This window comes from Schistocerca serialis, chromosome 11, assembly GCF_023864345.2.
Source record: "Schistocerca serialis cubense isolate TAMUIC-IGC-003099 chromosome 11, iqSchSeri2.2, whole genome shotgun sequence".
NCBI classification, from domain to species: domain Eukaryota; kingdom Metazoa; phylum Arthropoda; class Insecta; order Orthoptera; family Acrididae; genus Schistocerca; species Schistocerca serialis.
The window spans coordinates 133,260,985-133,285,947 of NC_064648.1; the positions used below are offsets into that span (position 1 = coordinate 133,260,985).

At 40.4% G+C, this 24,963-nt stretch overlaps 1 protein-coding gene across 5 annotated transcripts in view; it reads right to left on the reverse strand.

Annotated features, from left to right (window-relative positions):
* LOC126427382 (uncharacterized) overlaps positions 1-24,963 on the reverse strand; it is a 420,537-nt gene that overhangs the window by 115,743 nt on the left and 279,831 nt on the right. For all 5 annotated transcript variants that reach the window (XM_050089736.1, XM_050089734.1, XM_050089737.1 and 2 more), the window contains 3 exons: positions 17,448-17,790; positions 12,428-12,500; positions 6,536-6,589 (listed from right to left, as the gene is read on the reverse strand). In XM_050089736.1, coding sequence (XP_049945693.1) covers positions 6,536-6,589; positions 12,428-12,500; positions 17,448-17,790 — 470 coding nt within the window. The remainder of the gene's footprint in view (positions 1-6,535; positions 6,590-12,427; positions 12,501-17,447; positions 17,791-24,963) is intronic.

Consider the following 24,963-nt stretch of genomic DNA (forward strand, 5'->3'; position numbering starts at 1 on the left):
TACTTAAAATGCACTTATACTAACTAGGGCATATTCCATGCCGCAACAGTGGAAGCGCTTGACAATATATTCCCAATTATCTCACAAACTGCCAGGTTATGAACACACGTTTACTGGAACACTACTGCTTCTACTGATGCACATTTTTACCTGTGCAAGTTTGTGTTTTATTATGATACACACACTATACATGAACAAGCCAGAGGCATGCTTAAATTTTTATCAAATTATGCTCAATATTGTGATAAGTTGATAAAAATACATCACTGCAAGTACAATCCTTTTAACGACATCTCTTCTCAAGCATCCAGAGAGCTTTAACAAGCTGTGGAGTTTGCAGATTTAATTTTACAAGAAATAGCATCCACTGAGCTATTTTTCTACAAGTTGCCATCATTGTACAGACAACCGTCACAGTGGGGAACCAGCTTTTCTATATTCACAAAAAGATGCTGCCAGTGAAGACAACAATTACTGAACACAGTTTTTGTGCATCCTTTCCTGCTCACCAAGCTCCTTCACAAAGGTCCTTCACAAAGGTGAAACCGTCAATGTGGTACTTTGTCTACATCTACTTACACACTATGCAAACTATACCAGACCATCCTGTACCACTACTAGCCATTTCCTTTCCTGCTCCACTCGAACACAGATCAAGGGAAAAACGTCTGCTTATGCACCCTTATTTCTCTTCCTTGTCCTCAGGCAAAGTGGGAGTAGAACCATTCTGCAGACAGCTTCAAATGCCAGTTCTCAAATTTTCTCAATAGTGATCCTCGAAAGAATGTTGCTTTCCCTCCACGGATTTCCAGTTTGAGTTCCCCGAGTTTCTTTATAACACTTGCGTGTTGTTCGAATCTACTGGTAACACATCTAGCAGCCCACCTCCGAACTGCTTCGATGTCGTCCTTTGAGCTGGTACGGCTCCCAAACAGTCTAGCAGCACTAAAGAATAGGTTGCACTAGTAGTGCCCTGTATGCTGTCTCCTTTACAGATGAGCCACACTTTTCCAAAATTCTCCCTATAAACCAAAGTTGACTATTCACCTTTCACTCCACTCCACAATCCTCACAAGCTCATTCTGTACTATACTGTAAAACTTTGACAAAACTTCAGCGTGGGATACAAAAAGGTGTGAAAGGCTCAGTAAAGGCATGTTGTGCTTCACGGCAATGCGCATCCAGTCCTGCAGGTGTCACTTAAAATCTTATCCGACAATTCAGTTAGGAGTAATTTGAGCCACCAATTGTACACCCTTAATCTCTTATCTTCTGACTGCAACTTGTTCTTGAATTTCATGCGTGATTTTGGAGGAAGGCGCTTTTGTCAGTGACGACGAAAAAGTCTTCACTGGGCTATGAATAGGGCACAGAAAAGTTGCATTTCCTGCTATGAAACATTCTGAGCAATGGTGGCAATAACATAGAAAAATAGTTTAAGAAATGCTGTTTCTTGCAAAAATCAATTCTGGTTTGAAAAATGTTTTTCTGAGATTTTTCCCAAACTGGTACTTACTTCCTGGTTGTGCCTTGTATATTGTGTGTATGTAAAATTTTAGCCATTTATTTTCATTGTATTTTGATAAATCCTATATCATTGTGGGATGACCCCTCTATGAATAAATACAAATTGCACAGGATAGACTAATGTGAAGAGCTGCATCAAACCAGTCTTTACCTGACAACTGCTAAACCACACAATTGGTATTAAGGCCTATGTTTGGAGAAAAGCACAAGAGAGGATGCCAAATACTGCAGGGGTCAGTACAGTGTGCCTTGTGAGTGACCATGCAGCTCTTACCTCTATCATATGAGGCTCTAGGCAATCTGTCAGTGCTGTGCACAAACACCGTTCCTGTCACCTCAGTGACCCAGTACAAGGCAGCTAGTTGGTCACTCTCGTATCAAGTAATGCGACTTCCACTCTCCGTGCAGTAACACAATGATTGTTGGTGACCTAATTGTCACAATGTTGTCTTAACAAGAGGAAGTATGAAAAATAGTACAACTTCATAACATGTGGGAAGAGGAATCAGTCTTTGCAGGGAGAAACAGTGAACTAGTGCACCGCACCATGTGTTACAGTACTAGGCCCGTGACATGATATGCCACAATTACCCCAACCACATTGGTTTTGGTGAAGAGTGTCCAGCTGGATGTCAATTAAGAAAGAAGTTTAGATCACTGTAGGAAAACTTCCAAGGTGAAATTGCAGATGTGTCCAGGTTTACGAAGGAGGCATTTATAACAACTGAAGCTGGTTTCATCTTTGGTTTTAATATTGTAAAAGTAAAGACACCTTTCAAGAGTTTCTAAACAAAGAAGCTTGGTAAGATTAGTGGTCAGGCCTGAATTATTCACTGGGTTTCTAGTTTCTAGAAAAATAACTTGTCATCAACAGCCTTCCCTTCCTTTTTTCACAAGATCACCCCTTTTGGGTCTTTATAGTTGTTACCATTACCACCACCAACCCTCTATTCTGAGGCTTTGGGTTTCACGTTGCATGCGGCCACAAAAACTTTTTAAAAATTGCAAAGAGCCCGATTGTTACCTTCAGGTGACAATTTCAACTGTTAGTCGCAATCCCCTCCCCAACCGAGTGCTAACTTTCGCAGCAAGTTCAGTTCGTGCACACACTGTACAACAATAATGAGTTACAGAACATAAATAACGATCAAGGTGTTGAATAGTGACAAAAATGAGACACTGACCAGGTTGTCAAATCGAACAGTTCAGAGTAGAAATGTCAGCAGTTAACACAATATCCGCACACTCGCTGCTGGATGTCTTATCCGGATACGATTACATTCGATGTCACCGACAGCCGTATTAACAGTTGTTAGTACACAGGCAGCCACGTTTCGCAGACTGGTACACAGAGAGAAAGCCACAGCAGCAAAGTTCCCAGTGTTTCTAGACACCGTATCTTTTTCATTTGTTTGACAGAATAAACTAGGGCTTCAAGTAAGTTGTTACTGGAAACTCCAAATTTTCCGTGCCTCTTTAAATTGTACGGAAACAACTACCTTAGAAAACTAGGTAGGTCAGTGCATAAGTTCGTAGCATTTTTCCGTAAGTTTAACAAACACAACAGATACACCTATCAGATTTCAGTCATCAATAATATGTTCTCCTTTGCTATTTGCAACAGTCTGCCAACACCGGGGTAGCTTTTCAATTCCACGACTGTAAAAAAAAATCACATACTTTTAGGCACAGAACTTGTCGAGCCGTGTTTGGAGCACAATTACAACAGGAAAGGAAGTTTCTTGAAGGTTGTTCAGAGAGCGGAAAAGGTGAAAACCTGAGGTCGAAGATTAGGAGAATAAGGTGGGTACAGAATGATTTCCCAACAATTCCTGTATAGTGTTTTTTTAGTCTAACTGACTGTTGATTTTTGTGATTTTAGCTTAGAGCATGTGGCACCCGTATACCCAGTTTTAGAATCTTCCCCACTGTATGCTAATATCCCACAATGGCAGTACGATCACAGTTCATCACATTTGCCAGTCTCGAGTACACCAATGTGGGTAATTGAGGATTAATGCATTTACACGATCGTCATCAAATCCCGAAGGTCTTCCTGAACGTGGAGAGTCTTAAAATAATCCTCCTCAAAATGACAAAGTCATTTTCTTGACACGCTCTGTCCAACAGCATTATCTCCATACATGGCACAAGTGTTTACGGCTGCCGCCATTGCTGTCATCCCTCTACTGAACTCAAATTGAAGAATATGTCAGAAATGTTCGGATTTCTCCACTCGGCACTCCATTTTCTATCGTCCACAGTTCCAGTCGTTATCTCCAAATGACAGAATGAACGTTCAAATAGCGACAGTGAACTACAAATAAAAAATGGCAATTTATAAATGAACACACAGTAACTGGAATACCCACACACAAAACAAACCGTTACGAATTTGTGCACCAACCTAATACAAATACACAGTGAGGGTAATGAACGAATTTGCCCCAGACTGAACTTAAATACCAATTTCATTATAAAATTGTCTATTTCACGAATTCGCCAGGGCACGGGAAATATTTGCAGGTACATCTGAAGATCAGATGGAGGTATCTAAATCAATGTCTTAGTAAAATTCTATATAAATGTTGTTTAAAAAAGATGTTGCATATCTCTGCAGGAAGTAGCCCTCTCACTCCCAGAGTTCGTTACATACAAGGAGGCGCTACAGGCAGTGTTGTGTGTGGTTATCAAACTTCCTAACCTATCCTTCAGCCCTTTTTCACTCTGAATCTAGCCCTCTTTCAAATACACCCAACTCCATTCAGATTGCATCGTATGCATCGGTCCCACCCTCCTAACATCTGGATGTTGCCGGAAGGTCGAACACACACTGGTGCTTTTAGATGTCCCCACGACCAGAAATCCAATTGCCTCAAGTCTGGTAAATGTGGAGGCCACACCACTGGACCTGCTCATCGAATTTGGCACCAGTGAAAGGTTATGGTGAGATGCAGTCACGTAATCCGTAGAAAATGGGTCGTGCGATATAGTGCATACATGCGTCGTCGCGTTTTGCCAAAGGTAATGTTCTCCGGCAGCATCGGTGATTTGTCAGGCTCTTGTCAATCTGTTCGATGAAGTGTATGGACTGTCAGTCTGCCACTGACTATTCCTAACCGAACCACTTCTCGTGCAAAACTGACGCCAGCGTACGGTTGATACCTACAACAAATACCAGGTGTAGCAGTATGAAATAAGTGTTAAGATACAAATGTGTTGATAGGGAACATTTCTTGTGAAAGAGCCTTAATTTTGTTTGTTTGCTTGTTATGACATCTGTCAAAGATATTTAGTATACATCAACTCATGGAACAAACATCATCATATGTTTTCATCGTGTTAACAATGTCGAATTTTGTACCAGAAAGTGATGATTTGCAGAAAGCATTAATTTTTTTGCTTTCATTTGAAAAAAGTGCTGCAGGGTCTCATCGAATGCTTGTCGAGGCATATTGTGATCATTCTCTATCAGAAGCAACATGCAAAAGATGGTTTCAATGGTTCAGAAATAATGATTTTGATGTAAGAAATGAACGTGAAAGACCACCAAAAAAGTTTGAAGACGCCGAATTGCAAGCAATATTGGGTGAAGATGATACTTTGAGTCAGAAGCAAATGGCAGCAATGCTAAATGTTGCACAACATACAATTTCTGACCGTTTGAAAGCTATGGGAAAGATCCAAAAGTGTGGAAAATGGGTGCCACATGAATTGAATGAAAGACAGATGGAAAACCGAAAAACCATTTGTCAAATTTTGCTTCAAAGACATGAAAGAAAATCAATTTTGCATCAAATTGTTACTGGCGATGAAAAATGGATTTAATTTAAAAATCCTAAACGGGAAAAATCGTGGGTTAATCCATGAAAACCGTCAACATCAACTGCAAAACCAGATTGATTCGGCAAGAAGACAATGCTCTGTGTTTTGTGGGATCAGAATGTGTGGTGTATTATGAGCTTCTAAAGCCCGGTGAAACTGCATACTAATCGCTACAGACAACAAATGATCAATTTGAACTATGCATTGATCGAAAGAAGACCAGACTGGGCCAGAAGAAATGGCAAAGTAATTTTTTACACGACAATTCACCTGCACACAAAGCAAAACTGGTTCAGGATACAATCAAAACACGTGGCTGGGAGCTGCTACCCCACCCGCCGTATTCACCAGACTTGGCCTCTTCCGACTACCATTTGTTTTCATCAATGGGACACGCATTGGCTGAGGAACACTTCGATTCCTAAGGAGAAGTCGAAAATTGGGTGTCCGATTGGTTTGCTTCAAAAGACGAACATTTCTATTGGCGTGGTGTCCACAAATTGATAGAAAGGTGGTCTAAATGTATAGAAAGCAATGGTCAGTACTTTGAATAAAATGTTTTTACTTTTCAATTTAAAATTAGTGTCATTTTCACAAAAAAAACGCTCATTTCATACCGGTACACCTCGTACAAGTCTGAGTAGTCCTCATCTACATGTCTCAATATCCACCTCCCCGTATCATTGCTGCAAACAATCCACTGTCTGCAAGTCACTGGAATAGCCTGCTGAACATTTTTGTAGATAGAATGGCCCACTGCAGATGTCATCCAGTGAACAGTTCAGTAGCCCATAACAGCACTGCGTGTGGCATTTCCCTCGTGGAATAGTAGGCCTCCGGTGCACTCTTTACAGTACAGTTTGTTATTAATCTCGACCTGCTAACAGTGCATGGGCAGCACAACCTAAATAGTTTTACACCATTGCACTGCTTTGACTGATCTCTGCACCACTCTCAATGTCCTACAAGCTGCAAATAACTGCAACAGTGAGTTGCCCTACACCATCGGATACTATACATACTTGCCACAAGTAAATTGGTTGCTGGACCAATATTATCTCCTGCAGGTATATGTAAATGGTTATGTGTGTGTGTGTGTGTGTGTGTGTGTGTGTGTGTGTGTGTGTGTGTGTGTGTGTGTGTGTGAACATGAAAGTAACTCATCTCTTACTGTACTGCTTACCGGTTCCTCTTTAATGTCCAGCACATCAGTGGGTTGGTCCACAAATAGATAACCCTAGAAAAAGACAACAGATAAGTTCAAAGATATTTCAGAAACAGTTTTACCTATCAGGAATATCAAATTAACCTGAGGACATTTTACTGTCTCCATTACAGTGAAGATGTACTTTACAACAGGGTAGTCTAAATATGAATATGAGTACATGTAACCTGTCACCCTAAAGCTGAGGCACTAAGCAGTCAACAGGCACATAAGCACCTCAACTATTACTATTACTTACAAATGGATAAATAAATCTACTCAGCAAGTGGAGCAGGTGAACATACACACGAAAGGATTCAATATTTCATCATCATCATCATCATCATCATCATCATCATCATCATCAGCTTTCAGAGCCTGTGGCTCCTCCTCCTGGCAAAAGAGTTGGAAGAGAAGGAAGAGGGATGAAGGAAAAGGACTGGGGAGGTTTGGGGATAGGGATACAGTTCAGGAAGTCACTCAGAACCCTGGGTCAGGGGAGACTTACCGGACGGGATGAGAAGGAAAGACATAGTTGGAGACTGCACCAGGTGAGATTTGAAAACCTGGGAGCCTAAAGGTGGAAGACAGGGTAGTAGTAAGACAGAGATTACTACTAAAACATTGTTCACAAGAGTGAAAAGCTAAGTGCATTGTGTCTTAACAGAGGTGGGCGCAAAATAGACAGGTAAGAAAATAAAACATGAAGAAAACTAAAATAGAGTGAAGGAAGGAGTATTACTATAAAGAAATGCTGATATGGAAGAAATTAATGTAAATTAGGGCCCAGAGTGTGGTGAGAACCGAATAGCACTAGTTTCCACCCGAGGAGTTCCGATCTGGTGCCTGGGGGAAGAATCCAGATGGTGTGTGTAGTAAAACAAGCACTGAGGTCATGAATGTCATGTTGTGCAACAGGATATTGTGTGTTGCCTGTATACACCCTGCGCCAATGCCCATTCATCCTGACTTAACTGGCTGGTAGTCACGCCGATAGAGGCCTAACAGTGTTTAGGTAAGAGCGGGTATATGATGTGTCATTTCACGGGTGGCTCACCCTTTGATAGTTTTGCCAGTTACAGGGCTGGAATAGGTGGTGATAGAAGGGTGCTTAAGGCAAGTCTTGTAGTGGGGACGGTCATACAGGTAGGAGCCACGGGGAAGGGAGGTGGGCGCAGAAGGAACACCACAACACGTCCTCTGTTCTTGCCGCACACCTGGCCTTAATTTACATTCATTGCTTCAGTGTCGGCATTTATAAACAGTATCTACTCCTTTCTTCACTATTTTAGTTTCCTAGATCTTTCATTTCCTGACTTTTTCACCATCCCCCTCCCACCTCTGTTACATACAATGCACTTCGCTTTTCATTCTTATTAATTCGTGCACAATGTTTTAGTAGTACTCTGTCTTGTATATTACCCTATCTTCCATCTCTAAGCTCTCCGGTTTTCAAATCTCATCTGGGGCAGTCCCCAGCAATCAGACTTTCCTTCTCATCCCGTCCAGTAAGTCTCCCCTGAACCAGGGTCCTGGATGACTTTCCTGAACTGTACCCCTTTCCCTAAACCTCTCCAGTCTTTTCCTTCGTCCCTCTTCCTTCCCCTTCAACTCTTCTCCCAGGAGGAGCCACTGTCTGCCAAAACTAGTAAAAAAAATTGAATCCTTTCGTGTGTGTTCACCTGCTGCCACTTGGTGGGTAAATTTTTTTCTATCCGTTTTTATTATCAATAATTGATTACTTTCATTGTTACTTCACTATATTATTTGTATTCCATCCAGCAGATCACAGTATCAAATTAATAGCAAAAAGGATATATTTACCAGTGCAAAATTAAGTACAGAACTGCAATGGTAATTAAAATTAAATGTTTAGTATATATTGCCTAATAAAGTGTGTTCTATAATGAAATTAAAAACCGAAAGCTGGTGGAGAAACCGAGTTGGAGGTATGAATAGGAAGTGTCAGATTCCCTCTTCCCCAGCTCAGCAAACAAAAATTTAAAATAAATAAGAATTAAACACAGCATCATCAGGGCTTCCTCTTGTTACATACACACATTTACCACATTGTCAACACCTCAGAACTGTGTAACTGCGAATTTTGTTGATTATATTGTGTGTGTACACCCCAATAACCAGGTTAATGCTGTATGCCAGATTGGTAGTCAAACCTGGGACCTTTGCCTTTCATGTGCTAGTGCTCTACCACCTGTGCTACGCAAGCACAACCCACGACCTGCGCCCACAGCTTTACTTCTCCCATTACTTTATCTCCTCCCTTACGAAGTTCCAGAATGAAATGTCTCAGATTCAATCCCTGGCTGCCACACAGTTTAAACCTGCCCAGAAGTTTCAAATCGGAGCACACTGTTGTACAGGATTTTTTTCTTTTTAAAAAAGAATGAAACAATAACAACCACTTTCCATGCTGTGGCTAAACCATCTCCCATCAAGATATAAGAACTTCTGTGAAGTTTGAAAGGTAACAGATGAAGTACTGGTGGAACTAAGACTCTACAGCATGTCTTAAGTTGTGCCTAGGTGGTTCAGAGCATTTGTCCCTGCAGGGTAAAGATCCCGAGTTCGAGTCTTGGTCCGGCATACAGTTTTGCTCCGCCAATAAGTTTCAAATGAGTGCACACTACCCTCCAGATTGAAAATCAATTCTGGATCTGAATGACCAACTCCCACACATTCAACAGAAACATTTTTGAAAATTGTGTTAAGTTAAATAATTGGGATATACACAAAAGAAATCAAAATAATTCACAAATGTGTTTTTTGGCATGGTAACATCACAATGAAGGTCCCCCCTGATGTAACAACAGAAAGCCCTGAAAAAGCTGTGACTTCAAAATATGCATTTCTATGATAAATATTCTATAAAGACAATGCTCAGAATTTAATAATACATTTTAATTTATTAATGTGTTTTCCATTTGTTTCACTGTCTCAGCTTGCCAAGAGTACTCACTATGGCTACCACAGTATTTACCAGATTAAAAAATGAAGTTATTTCTTTACAGTAATTACTATCAGATAGTAAAATGGACATAAACTTTCTTACTAATAATTTCCAACTTCTGGGGCTGAAATGACTGTAATATCTATGTTACATATTTTACTGTCATTTAGAACTTTCAGTGTGATGCCGACAGTCACATTACAAAATGACTTATTAGAAATTATTTCATCTTGTATAACTAAGCGAAGATTTGTTAAATGCAGCTGTAAACATGCACTGTACATGCAATATTAAACCTCAATCTCTCTATTTTGCAATGGAGAGTTTGCTACAGTCTTGATTAAAATACTTGAAAGTTGACATCTGTCACTTGCTGCTACAGCATTGCCACATTGACTGCCAGCTATTGCTCAAGTTATAGGTAACATACAAACATGACGGGTCACTACACAAATGCTGTTAATTTGTAACAGTAATGTTGGAAGTGGCCACCACAAGGTGTGTCAGAAATGTGAGATGCTCTGTCGACAGCCGATTTTTAAGGGGCCAATGCCTGAACTGCAGCAAATGACATTTTTCACAGCCCTAAATTTTAACTCACATGCTAAGCTAAACACAACCTCACAATGTGCAAAGTATCTGAGAAAACAACGGTCAATAATCTGCAGCAAGACTCAAGTTACAATCGCTTTGTTCACGGCTTTTAAAGCTAACCTCCTCGAGTAAACTGATGACAGAAAAAATTCGGTTCCAGCACTAACAGCTTCTTATCATTGGTTACTGAGACTATCCTGACACTGGCTACACGAGCTGCCACATTACAAACCAATGAGCAGTCCTTGTTGGCACTTTTTACAGATTACAGGTGGCCTAGCAAGCTTCCAAACGAAAAAAGAATGATAGGAGGAAAAATAAGAGCAAATAAAAACAATATGATGGAAATGACACAGTAAGGAATTAGAAACAAATTGTTACACTTGATGAGCTTCGAAGCTCTGACCTTCAACACATCACGTTGTAACATCTCTGTTCAGTTTACAGCGATAAAAGGTACAGAAAGAATAATTTAAAATTAAGAATAGAATTTTTAGAGGGGAAAATAGTGTAGAATCAGAGTTCGGTAACTGCAGATCAAAATTATAGTATACAGCAAGTACTTTAACGTCTAAGTACAGCAAAGCCACAGAAGCTCCGTCATGGAGAAGGCAGTGACGTTAAACTCTTGTGATGAAAAACCTATAAAATGGCCTGATCGTCATTATTGCCACCATTTTTCCTTGATTGTTTCATTAAAGGGTGGGGAACCCGTGTCAGTCAGCGAGACAATAATTAGATTGGACTTTATCATGTTAAGGTTCACGATAAACTGTTACAATATTATGGAGATTAAAAGTGATGTAGTGTACGATCTCTGACTGTTGGTAGCAACGGAGTATTAAGGGGATTTTAGGACTTTAGTGTTAGATTGGAACTTTACGGACATATAGACGACAAAAACTCAAATTATCTGCTGATACGAGCGAATTCAGAGGTACTGGTATTCAGATATTCACGTGTGGACTTTTGAAAGTGTCGTGTGCCGTTAGTTGCAAATCTGGACGTAGAGCGCGTGCATATCGGCATTTGCAGATTATTTAGATTCCTCCAGGCTAGGAACCTTTTAAATAGACCACCATCCATCACCATCTTAATCCTTGAATATAGAGTGAAAGTGAAATACAAGAGTGTTGTACTTATTTCATTTACATAGTACTAATCAGTGAAGGTTTTATGGAACCAAAGCTATTCAGCAGTAAGTCAGCACCATCTAGCGGAAAGCGTTGGCATTAACTAACACGCTAACTGAAGTGAAAGTTTACGTGTTTTACTGACTGCTTAATATGAACTTTTGTGACTCTTTGATGTTCCCAATCCCTCCAAAAGGTGGCACAGGCTGTCTTAATCATAAAAGGGGAGAATTTTGGCTGAACAAATTACTAAATAAAAGCGATATTTACAAGACTCTTAATAATAGCAAAAAACAAGGCCCACACCTCATCAGAGAGTCGTCGCTGTCATGGCGGGAAGTAAAGCCGGAAAACCAATGGACGATACGTATCTACGAGCAGACGTCAATGTGGAGTACCTAAAAAGGGAACCACAAGAGAGTTGGGGATGCTTCAACGTTTATGCGCTACCAGTTGCACTATGGCACAACACAGTCTAAAGGAGTTACATTTGTGACAGATGACAGTCGCAACAGTGAACTGCAGCCTCTAAAAAGTCAGCTCCATGCAATGCTGTGTGAAGCTTATCTACTGTAAGTTGATCTCTGTGATCACGATAACTGTATAATGCGACACAGAATTGCATCTTGTGTGAAAGTATCTGGTACTGTTTGGTTAATGACATGAAATCTGTGCGTGTGCGCTCACGTTTTATCAGGTGTGGGGAAATAATAAAAGTGCCTGACCCGTGATTCAGGATCCAAACACATCAAGAAAGAATCCTGGACAAGGAACTGGGAACGAACTGACGAACTATTGAGCAGTTTGGAAAAGGCGAACAGTTTGGGTGTGATGTTGAGCACTCCAACTGAAGGAAACCAGCTCTAATGCATGAAATGTCAGCTACAAAGTAATTTTAATAGCACTGTAGTGTGATTATGTTTGCAAATAGACCACACCAGCTAATGACAGACGAGCAATGTCATTCGCTGTACGATCAATGGGATGGCCAAGACGACTACAGATATGCAAGAGTGACCAGCATCACAGATCTGTCATTCACATTCATACATTTAACACTATATTGTAGCAAAAGAACAGCAGTAAGAGTGAAAGCAGCCATCTGGTGTACTTTAATCAAACTACAAGTCCTAAGACGAGATTCATATGGAAAGACTTGACAAATTGCTCACTTACCGAATGCTGCTTCTTGTGTCTCGGGAGGGTTTCCAGATAGGAGTCGCACACACTGGTTTGCTTTGGACTACACCTGAAAAAGAATACAATATTCTTACATTATGCCAGAGTCAGTTTTACAAAGATAGGGACGTGGTACCAGAATTTATATAGCTAAAACTCTCACACATTAGTATCAGTTGTGAGGGTTAGTTGTACTATTTTATCTATCACTTCCAAAAAAATAAAGTTATGTAATTACTTTTGTTTGCTCGAGATATGTACTGCAGTCCTGGTAAAAATTAAAAACCTGCACAACAGAACTGTAGTGGGCAGCTAGTAGAGACAGAGGGGGAAAAAAGGGGGGGGGGGGCACAGCCCACGGATAAAAGACGAGTATTGTGGGGCGATATTCTGCATTTGAAGGGGAACAATGCTGCAACAATCCATACTGAATGAATAAGTATATGGAAACAACTCACCACTATAAGACACAGTTAAGGTCCCCGTACATCATCAAACAAGGTCAAACTTTGTTGTTTAACAAATACTTGACTCTTGTGCAGTGTTGTTTGAAGTGTTTGTCAAACATACAGTGTGTGTGACAGAAATTCTGACTGACAGAAAATCTGACAAGTTAGCGGACATTGTTCGTATTTATGTTTCACAGCATATATTCAGTGAAAAATGGTTTTACTACAGCATATCTCACTGTAACGTGAATTTACACAACTGATGGAACTACAACCAGGGATAAAACAAAGTAGCATTGGCAATTACCACAATGGTTAGGGTGTCACCTTTCCCAGACATATATTACACAGGAAGAGGTTAAGAAGAAAATCTGTATTCTACACACAACATAAAAGCCCAAGTGTAACAAAAATAATAATAAAAATTTACAGTTCTCCGGTTCTTCCACAGATGATGCAGGTTATATGTTCTCACATTGTGGTATTTTAATGGCTCATTGTACATTAAAAACACTTTCTGGTGGTATGCAACATTATGCTTAGTATGAAAGAAAAATAAACTGTGTTCACTAAAATGCACCCGAGAAATTTAGAATGAACAATTTTGGCCACTTAGAATGAACTCAGCAAATCTAAAATACACAATCACAAAAAGAATAAATTGTTACAACTGTGGCCATATCTGGTTGTAATACACTAATGTTACAGAAACTAGACTTCCAAAATCTCACTTTGGTTGCCACTGCAGTATAACAGTCACATTCGACTTTCAGAGATGTTACTCACTACTACAGGAAACGTATTAGAGGTGAACTGATTATGGTTCAAATTCCAAACAGTCAGTGCTACTTGGTAAGAGGGTGAAGCTGCTGAGGAAACCATTCAGATCAAAATAAAATAATAAACCTAGAATACACTGAAAAGAAAAATGGGACAAATACAACCAACAATTTTTTGGCCTACAATGGCCCAAAATGAATACATATTTCACTTAGCCTTGTCTTTGGATACTTAGGCATTCTTGTAAACGCCCATACCTTACTAAACAACACTATATTGAAAGTGTACAGAATAAACTGCTATTTACAGTACAAATGGGAGTAAAGCAGTCTGCCCATTCTGCTGCTAATGTGTGGTAGTTTGCCTGCATGAATAACAGGCTAACACAGGCAAAATATAAAAAAATGTACATACCTATGGCTCCAGCCACTTTCACTTACTGCTGCTTTGGGATGTCAAGTTTTGCCTGATCCCTCATATTTTTGGAAGAAAGCATGGGTAACACCTGTCTACAAAAAGGAAAGTAGAAGTGATCCACGAAACTACTGTCCAATATCCTTGACACTGATTTGTCGCAGAATCTTAGAAAATATTCTGAGCTCAATCGTAATGAGATATCTCTAACAGAATACCTTCTCCATGCCAAACAGCACACATTCCGAAAACATCGATCAAGCGAAACTGAACTCACATGATATACAAAAAGCTGAGTACCAAGACAGTCGGGCAAATGCAGTATTTCTTGATTTCCCAAAACCATTTGACTCAGTACCAAACCTACATTTATTGTAAAAATATGATGTAGTTGTATCAAGCGAATTTGTGACTCGATTGAGAACTTTTTGATAGGTACGACACATTATGTTAATTGGATGGATAGAGATCATTAGATGCAGGAGTAACTTCCGGAGTACTCCAGAGAAGTGTGTTGGGCCTCCTGCTGTTCATATTTTAAATTAATGACCTTGCAGACAATAGTAATAGTAACCTCAGACTTTTTGCAGATGATGCAGTTATCTATAATTAAGTAATGTGTTGAAAGCAGCTGCATTAATATTCAGTCAGGTCTTCATAAGATTACAAAGTGGTTCAAAGAGTCACAACTTGCTTTAAATCTTCAAAAAATGTAAAACTGTGCACTTCACAAAGTGGAAAAATTTAGTATTCTACGGCTGTAATATCAACGAGTCACCACTGGAATCTGCCAACTCATAGAAATACCTTTGTGTAATACGTTTTAGGGGTATAAATGGAATGATTCAACACACTCAGTTGTGGGTAAACCAGATGGTAGACTTTAGTTTACTGATAGGGTACTGGGAAGTGCAATCAGGCTACAAATCACTCGTCCACCCAATTCTAGAGTACTGCTCAAGTGTGTGGGACCCATACCAAATAGGACTAACACAGGATGTCGGAACATATACAGAGAAGGGCAGCACGAATAGTCACAGGTATGTTTGATCTTTGGGAGTCACAGAGATACTGAGAAAACCAAACTGCCAGTCTCTAAGATAGACGTAAACTATACTCAGAAGGTCTACTAACAAAGTTTCAAGAACCGGTCTTAAATGATGCTTCTAAGAACAAACAACAACCTCCTATGTATCACTTGCACATGGATTATGATAAGGTTATTCTAATCACAGTACACAAACACACAGGTATTTAAACAATCATTCTTCCTTTATTCCATCTGTGAATGAAACAGGAAGAAACCCTAATAACTGGTTCAATGGGATATATCTTCTGCCACGCACTTCGCAGTGGTTTACAGAATATGGATGTTTACATAGTGTCCTGTCGTGGCACCTGGTGACTCCCTTCTCTTTCCTCGGGTGAAGAGAACATTGCGTGACTGGTATTTCCAGCATGACACAGTGTGGAACATTTTCCTAACAGCCAAAATGCAGACTCATACAATTGAGGTACTTCCGTGTCGTTCTTTGTCAGGAAAGATGTGTCGCACAGACAGCCTAGTGTGTACTGAAGGACTGATACTAGTGCCAAGTTTGATCATCACAGGCTCATTCTTTATGTATAATTGGAGCTTTATCACTAACCCTAGCAAATATGTTGCAACTGAATCACCTAGAGGAGTGCCAGAGATCAATACCAGCACCTGCAGAAAATAATGACATAGGCCTTTACCGAATCTGGCCAAGTACAAGGGGAGTCCCCTTTTTTTCCAAATTTATTAACATATTCTGACTAATTAAAATTATAAACCATTTTGTACTGACAAAATACGTGCCTCAAATTAACATTGTACCTACTCCAAATTTGTACCATGTATTGATTGTCTACATTTTGATAATACAAGGATAAATAAAATACACAGAAAGAAATGGTTTACATTAATTTGCAGACAGTTTTCTTTCCTAGGTTTTTTGCTTACCCACTCTGTCATCTGTGGTATCACTGTTTTTAATCACCATCATCCTCTTAGGACAGCTGCGAAATTATATCTCTCATTTCTGAGGTTGTGGTTACCTCGGGATCTGAGAATTTCGCTTCTATACTGATGTGAGAATGTTACAATGTCTCTTGCTTGCAAACATATTGTCTGCCTGCTGCGCTCTTGTTGGCTGTGTCGAACCCGCAGCTGACATCTCCTTTCATTCCCATCATACTTTGCCACAATCGTCGACAACATTACAGCACAAAACATGTAAGTATGCTTCTTGGCCCCTATCTAGACTTTTACTGCCTCCTGCACAAATGTTAGTATCACTCACCCCCTCCAATCCTGTAGTGCAGTGCTTGAGCAACTCTGACAAACAGACTGCAGTATCTTCTAGGGTGCAAGTGATATGTAACAACAGCTATATATATATATATATATATATATATATATATATATATATATATATATATATATATATATATAGACACACACACACACACACACACACACACACACACACGAAAGATCACAATCACAATTCAGTCCAATTCTCCAACTTGCTGACATCTGTTCAAACTACCTCCATGACAGGTCTTCCTGCTGTAACTCTTTCTCGCAACAACAATTACAGTAAGTTTAATTTAGCAGACATTTCATTCTCGATAAGTTTTTCCTTCTGGTTTCACATTAATGTCACCGTGTTCTAAAGCTGATTAAAAACTGGCAACATTTTTACACAGTATTCTAACACGAACACCACTTAGTAAATCATTACAGTCTCTCAATCAAAATATTGATCTGGGTTCAGAATTAAGTAATGTTATTTGAAAAACAACATTTCCGTTTCTGAATTTTACCTTTGCTTCGAATGTAGCATTAATATTTTTATAGAGCATTCGTACATGTATGAGAACGTTTATTACAAGCCAGTTTAAATACATCAAAAGTCTGTAAAATAATGGAGTTTAATGTTATTTCCTTCTGTGTTTCACAAAACTGTCAAATTTCAATCACAACAACAGACTGTTGTAGTGGCTATCCCATAGTTTCTCACATATCTCTGATTGGACCACACTAGTCAATGCCAAGGGACTGTTCAAGCAATGCCTGTACTGTCTCAAGTGCTCTCAAGCCTTTCAGAATACAAGTACCATCTGCTGACTCCTGCTCTTCTGAATTCTTAAAATCTGCAAGTGAGCTCAACAGCCAAAGATTTATATCTAAATATAAGACAAACACTATATATTCTATTAAACAACTTAAATTTGTTAACCTCAGCAACAATAGTTTAATCTGCAATTACAAGAGAACCTTGTAGTTTTCCAATGATGAATTGGGAAAAAACCACCTCTCATAATAGGGTAAATCAGGTAGTACTCACCCGCGTCCACTTCCACCGTCACCTATCGTCGACCTATTTCCGTTCGTCGCACCTCCTCCACTGCGTCCAGTGTCAGGAGGACAGCTCTGCGACGGCCCCTGTAGCAGGCTCGGGACTTCGTCAGTATCCGAGCCGGACTCCGAGGCCGTGTCCGTGAGCTGGCTGTCGGGCGAGCTGACGGGACGGAAGCACTGCCCGGTGCTGTCGGCCTCGTCCAGATGCGATTCCAACCGCTTGGGGTAAAGTCCGTGATCGTGCTCCCAGATGTTACGGTACGCAGCGTCGAGATCGTCACCTGCTGGCTGGCAGGTGTCTCTTTCCAACAAATCCTTGTATCGCATATCTGCAAAAATCACGAACTTCGTTTACATGCTGTCACCTGTGCCCATGAGAACAACACGAATGAGCTCTAACAGTCCACGGGTATACTGCCAGTTCATAGTGTCCAACGGGCACAATATTTCGGCATCAGACATGTCGGCATCGTCAGCTGTGCTGACGAACTGAGTTCCCGAGGGCGGGCGGCCGATTTAAGTCCCTCCCCCCCGCGGGCCGCTCTCTCCGCCGTCCACGCTTGCGCACCAGCAGTCGCTAAGACGTGGGTGTCAGAAACTGTCGTAGCGTCAATGTGCTCGCTACGTCTGCCCTGGTCACCAGTTCGTACTCCTTGCTGAGAGTCTTCGTAATTACATTCAATGCCGGGCCCCAAGCCTTGCTGAGATTGTAGCCGCAATCTCGGTTGATAAGATCTTCCCTGGTGCGAATTTCGATAGCCTCCCTTATAACGCTGTCCCAATATTTAGAGGTCTGATGCAGGATCTTGGTACGCTCATAACCCATATTGTGTTCCACAGACAAACAGTGCTCTCCTACCGCCAACTTATTTGGATATTTCAGTCGAGTGTGCCTTTGATGTTCTTGGCAACGATCTTCGACGGTGCGTACTGTCTGTCCAATTGAAGTCTTCCCACAGTCACAGGGTGTTTGGCATATGCCTACCTTCCCCAAACCGAGGTCATCTTTCACACTTCCCAGTAATGCCAGTCAGTGTTGCCGAGAACATCAAAGGCACACTCTACTGAAATATCCAAATAAGTCGGCGGTAGTAGAGCACTGTCTGTCCGAGGAACACGAGATAGATTATGAGAGTACCAAGATCCTGGGACAGCATTATAAGGGAGGCTATCGAAATTCGCACCAGGGAAGATCTTATCAACCGAGATTGCGGCTACAATCTCAGCAAGGCTTGGGACCCGGCACTGAATGTAATTAAGAAGACTCTCAGCAATAAGTACGAACTGGCGACCAGGGCAGACGTAGCAAGTACATCGACACTACGACAGATTCCGACGCCCACGTCTTCGCGACCGCTGGCGCATGGGCGTGGACGGCGGAGGGAGCGGCCCGCGGTGGGAGGGGATTTAAATCGGCCGCCCCCCTCAGGAGCTCTGTTCGTCAGCGTACTTGACGATGGCGACATGTCTGATCGCCGAAATATTGTGCCTGTTCGACACTATGAACCGGCACTATACCCGTGGACTGTTTCCGCAACAAATACGCCGGGAGAAACTGAACAATCAAAACATGACTGAGGCTTCACATACAAGGTGACTCAGGAGGAATTTCAATTTGTGAGGTGATTCTACATGTGAAATAAACCAAAAATGTCCTACTGACACGTGTCCTATTTTCAGTCGTTACGGAAGTGGAGCAGACACCTGTGAATAATTCTGAAAAAGTGTGAATATTACTTACTGAAATACTGTGGTAGACGCACTAATGGTGGGGCAGATGACTGTCCATCCGACAAGACGTGTTTAAGAAGTCCCGCACACTCGTCAAAGGCTGCGTCAGTGATACAAGCACCAAGTTTTTCAGCTTTATCCACTTTCATAGTGTACACAGCCCCTTTAACTGGCTCCATAAAAACGATTCTAACAGGTTAGGTAGGGCGATCTGGCAAGCCAATTAATGGGTCTATCACAGCCAATCCACAGCTGAAGAAATGCGCTATTCAGATACTGAGATATTTGTCTTGTACAGTGAATCAGTGATCCACTGCAGGTACCTCTCCACCCTCGCTCTAACGTCACATCTTCCGAAAGAGCAGACAGGTCTTCTACCAGGAAATGTGTGTATGTATACTGTGGCTGTGGTGCGATTTGGCAGGAACGTACGCCCTGTCACCTGGTCATCAAACATACTACACAAAACATTCACAAAGAACTTAATTTGGAATCTTGTTTCTGTTGTGTGATGGGGGTTCTCCACTGGCCATTTTGAGAACTGAGGGTGTTCGTGACAGTGCTGCAAGTAAATGTAGTATCGTCTGTAAATGAAGTGTATTGTACGAAGTCTCTGAACAGCCAACCATTCACAAAATTTCTCTCTGCTTACTGAGTCATCTGAGTGCAGATGTTGCACAGGCTGCAAACGGAATAGGTATAAGCCTTCAGAATGTAACATACGCCACACTCGCATTTGTGAATTATCGAGCTGACAGCTAATGCGAGATGCACTGGTGGTGGCACTCTGCTGTACCTTCGCAATAATGTCTTCCCTCTCCTCAAGTGACCGAACGGCCTCACATTCTCGTGTCGGATGTACACTTGACAGTGTTCCGGATTCACATAATGTTTGAGAAACCCTGGGAAATAACCTGGCAGAGAGAGCTAACCTGTCAGTGAAACATCTCCAGTATTCTGTCACAGCGTCACGGGCACTGCCATTACAGTACCCACACATTAACAACGTGTCTGCATATTCTGCACGGGTGAAGGTATGCAACGTCGGGATTCACAGATACAGTGGACTTGCTGAATTAAACAACACTTAAGTACGAGAAGCACACGGCCTCACAACTACACACCGATACAACCGACGACAGCACACTGCATATACTTGCAGCTGCTGCCTCGGTGTAGTGTCACAGTGATGGTGTTGGAGAATTCTGACATCTCTTGTAGGACGGATCAGTTATCCTCTCACATTTATTCTGTCCACCACAGCACCCACATAGCATTTTGGTAACATTTGCACTTTTCTTCATATTCATTCACGGATGTGTACGGTCTTCAATCCGTACCACTTCCGTAACGGTCTAAAATCGGACATGTTCGTAAGACTAGTTTATTTTCACATGTCGATTCACCTTACAAATTATGTGAATCGTCTGTAGATGAAATAAAAGAAAGACTAGGTACACTGCTTTATAGGAATACATTAAAAGTCTTGTCACATTCAGTCACCAACTCTCACTTACCTGATCACAAACTGCTGTCAGAATTTAATTAAATAGTGAGTCAGTCAATTATTTTCCACTTAATGTTCATTATTGCTTATTCTTTATGTTTCTCAACATTACACCTCTCTGGTGACAAAATCTGGTTAAGAGCAATCTTTGTCAATAGTCCTATTCCTAACAGTGTACATTTTGTGTTATTCTCTGGTTCATGTCTTTCAATTTGGGCCAATCTAAGCTCTATGTAATCAAAACTCCAATGATGCAATGCCTCTACCAGATCCAAATGGCCACATATTTTGACAGTTCGGTAAAACAAAGATATGAATAAAGCTGTCTAGATCATTCATCATATTTATTTATTATGTTTTGGCTACTGTCTTTTTTGGATACAACCTATTATTTTGTAATTGCTTACAGTAAATTGTACACAGCAATAGGAACTAAGAAAACATTCCTTTGAAGTCATAAATGAAAGCTGTACATTGGGCTTCATTCAATTTTTTTTTAATTAGTTGCTTCTTTCTCTACAATTCATTGCTGGAGCATAATAAGCGAATCAGCCATATCAACACTCTATAATAAAAACTCCACTTTTAAAAGTAAAATATAAGGGTGTTTATGGACACAAAAGTTGTTCAACTAATTTATTTATCGACCTAATAGAAGAAAAGGAATGATAGTCCACAAAAGTTTGCGAGATGAAAAAGTACTCTGATCACTGAATCCAGGCAATGTGGGTACGACAAGATTCGTGTTTTGGCAGGCCACAATTAATTTACACAGTCTGGAAGACTGCACAATGAGAAGGTAAAATGTTGATTTTTAACTTTTTCTATAAAAATCTACACATACAATTACTCAGAAAGGTGAGGCCACCTCTAATGCACCATCAGCAGCCTGTGCACGACACGTTGTAACCCGGTCTGGACATGTCTGTTTCAACAGAAAGTACCGTTGACACTAAGGGGGGAGTGGTGAAGGGCAGTGTAATGATGTGTGCGAGTGATCACCACTTGTAATTACTATCTTTGGCGCAGTCTCAGACTTACGTTTCCTCATTTGTTTTTACACTGTTCTGTTTAATTTTCTAGTAAAGAAATTGTATGAGATACGGTGTGTTTTGATGTTGCAATTAAGTAAATACAACTAGTCCTGCAACAAAGGGCAATACACAAATGTTAACACACTATAAAAAAAACATAAGAAAATATTTTCAGTTCAGTTTCTGTAAGGCATGGCTAAAACACTAAACTGAATGGTAAATAGTGGAACTATAACACTATATATTGAACTTCATTTTATGAGACCTAATTTTCGATCTGATGACGACAGCACCGAAATATTATAAATAAGGACATAGTGTACATTAAACTTTCTAGACAGCTTTATTCACAATAAATGTACAATGATTGCAGACCATTTCAGAATATTTCCTTTGTTAGCAACACAAAGAAGCAGCTATTTTTTACTCAAACCCACGAGAGCCAATAATAATCTTCCTTAGGCCAGCCGGTAATGACTGCCTTATGTGTGCCTTACTTAATAACTGCCTAATGCTTAAAGAAATTCTCTCTTACAACAACAAATGGTGGATAAAGACTTCCAACAGAAGGGCCTCAAACCACTGCTGAAATGTGTTTAGTTCATATCCTCTTGGTAATAAACTATTTTTGCCATTTCAAGCCACAAATAGATTTGTACTAAACATATGGACACACCCACATCCTATACCTGTTTGCGAGCTATGAAATACCATTTGAACAAGGTGGGAAGGGTACAGCATGTAATCTGTGATGGACATTTATTGAGCGATGTAGAAATAACTTAGGCTTGCCTCAGGGAAGTGTGTTGGGACCCCTGCTCACATTGTATATTAACAACATTTTAACAATGTCACAAAGAGCCAACATCCATTTCTTCACACATCCAATCCTACACATTCCTTAATCAATATATTATGAAATGAACTATTAACGATCTAATTCACAACAGAATGTATTAAAAAAAAGGCTGAGCATATTCTCAAAATGAATGTAATTTTACACAGGCAAAGATTAATTTTTACTGCTGAACAGAGCAAAATAATATGTTGCTGCATGATTATCAATACTCAGTACGCAGTGAAACTAAAACTGAGTAAATGTTAAAATATCAAATAATGTGACTTGTAAAAGTATATGAGTCTCACACATCCCTGGACTCGACAAAATTATGTACGCCAGGCAAAAGTTTTACATAAGAACACAGCTTCGAAAAAGAAAAACAAACAATACCTGACAAATTAACATCTCAAATCAGTAAGCTGTATTGCTCTTAAATATAAATGTAGGTTTCTGTGGCCATTGTCACTTTCAATAAAATTTTTCTGAGTCTGTGACCCCATATATATATATATATATATATATAAAAACTACCAATGTTTCGGTATATATACAGGGTGTTACAAAAAGGTATGGCCAAACTTTCAGGAAACATTCCTCACACACAAAGAAAGAAAATATGTTATGTGGACATGTGTCCAGAAACGCTTACTTTCCATGTTAGAGCTCATTTTATTACTTCTCTTCGAATCACATCCATCATGGAATGGAAACACACAGCAACAGAACATATCAGCGTGACTTCAAACACTTCGTTACAGGAAATGTTCAAACTGTCCTCCATTAGCGAGGATACATGCATCCACCCTCCGTCGCATGGAATCCCTGATGCACTGATGCAGCCCTGGAGAATGGCGTATTGTATCACAGCCGTCCAGAATACGAGCATGAAGAGTCTTTACATTTGGTACCGGGGTTGCGTAGACGAGAGCTTTCAAATGCCCCCATAAATGAAAGTCAAGAGGGTTGAGGTCAGGAGAGCGTGGAGGCCACGGAATTGGTCAGCCTCTACCAATCCATCTGTCACCGAATCTGTTGTTGAGAAGCGTACGAACACTTCGACTGAAATGTGCAGGAGCTCCATCGTGCATGAACCGCATGTTGTGTCGTACATGTAAAGGCCCATGTTCTAGCAGCACAGGTGGAGTATCCCGTATGAAATCATGGCGGTGAATCGAGGAAGTACAGTACATACTGACGAAACTAAAATGAGGTCTAACATGGAAATTAAGCGTTTCCGAGCACATGTCCACATAACATCTTTTCTTTATTTGTGTGTGAGGTGTGAGGAATGTTTCCTGAAAGTTTGGCTGTAGTATACAGGGAAACATTCCATATAAACATTCCACGTGGGAAAAATATATCTAAAACAAAGATGATGAGACTTACCAAACAAAAGTACACACACACACACACACACACACACACACACACACACACACACACACACACACACACACACACACACACACACACACATATACAGAAAAGCAGACATATGTAAAGGCAAAGAGTTTGGGCAGAGATGTCAGTCGAGGCGGAAGCACACAGGCAAAGATGTTGTCGAATGACAGGTGAGGTATGAGCGGTGGCAACTTGAAATTATTGCTTGTTACATGTGATCTTTAAGCATCTGCTTACATAATTACGAAACACAGTAAAAGAAAGACTAGTAAGATCATAAACGAAGCAAGAATATGGAAGGAGGCAAAGGAGTTTGTGGCACACAGCTGACTTTTTCACACATTAAGAAATATCCTCATACACAACTACTTTCGAATCCACGTGTGAACACACATTATCTTGAAATAATGCAAGATTCACCTCACTCACATAAGATATACTTTATTAAGATCATAACCAACACTTAGCTCATCATACGCAACTGAGGTCTAGTCGTGGAACATACTCCATATGAAAGTGTTTCCACACACAGAGACAAAGGGCAGCACGTAATGGTACTCCCTATACCACACTGCCAACACCATGATGGGAGAAGGAAAGTGCAAAACATTCTGCCACATGTCATAGTCAAAACTGAGGGATGTGCTGCATAATAGTGAATAAGGAAATTATGAAGTAACTTCCACTGTTAAGGTTTCACAAAAAACAAACAAAGATATTTAATTAGAAGAAACAGTTGATTTATTCGAAGTATTGACACTGGCACGGGTTATCTGTGAACACTTTTCATTAAACATACTTTGTATACATGGCTGTTTCTGCTAATTGTTTTACAGATCACTTGTAAAATCAGAAATACTAGGCACAGCACTATTATGCAGCTGCCTTTGGTTATTCGCTTTATACAAAAATTTGGTTTCAAAATGTGAAGAACAAAGGTAAGTGTGTGTTTTCTGAGACCGATTTTCTCTTATCACAACAATCCATT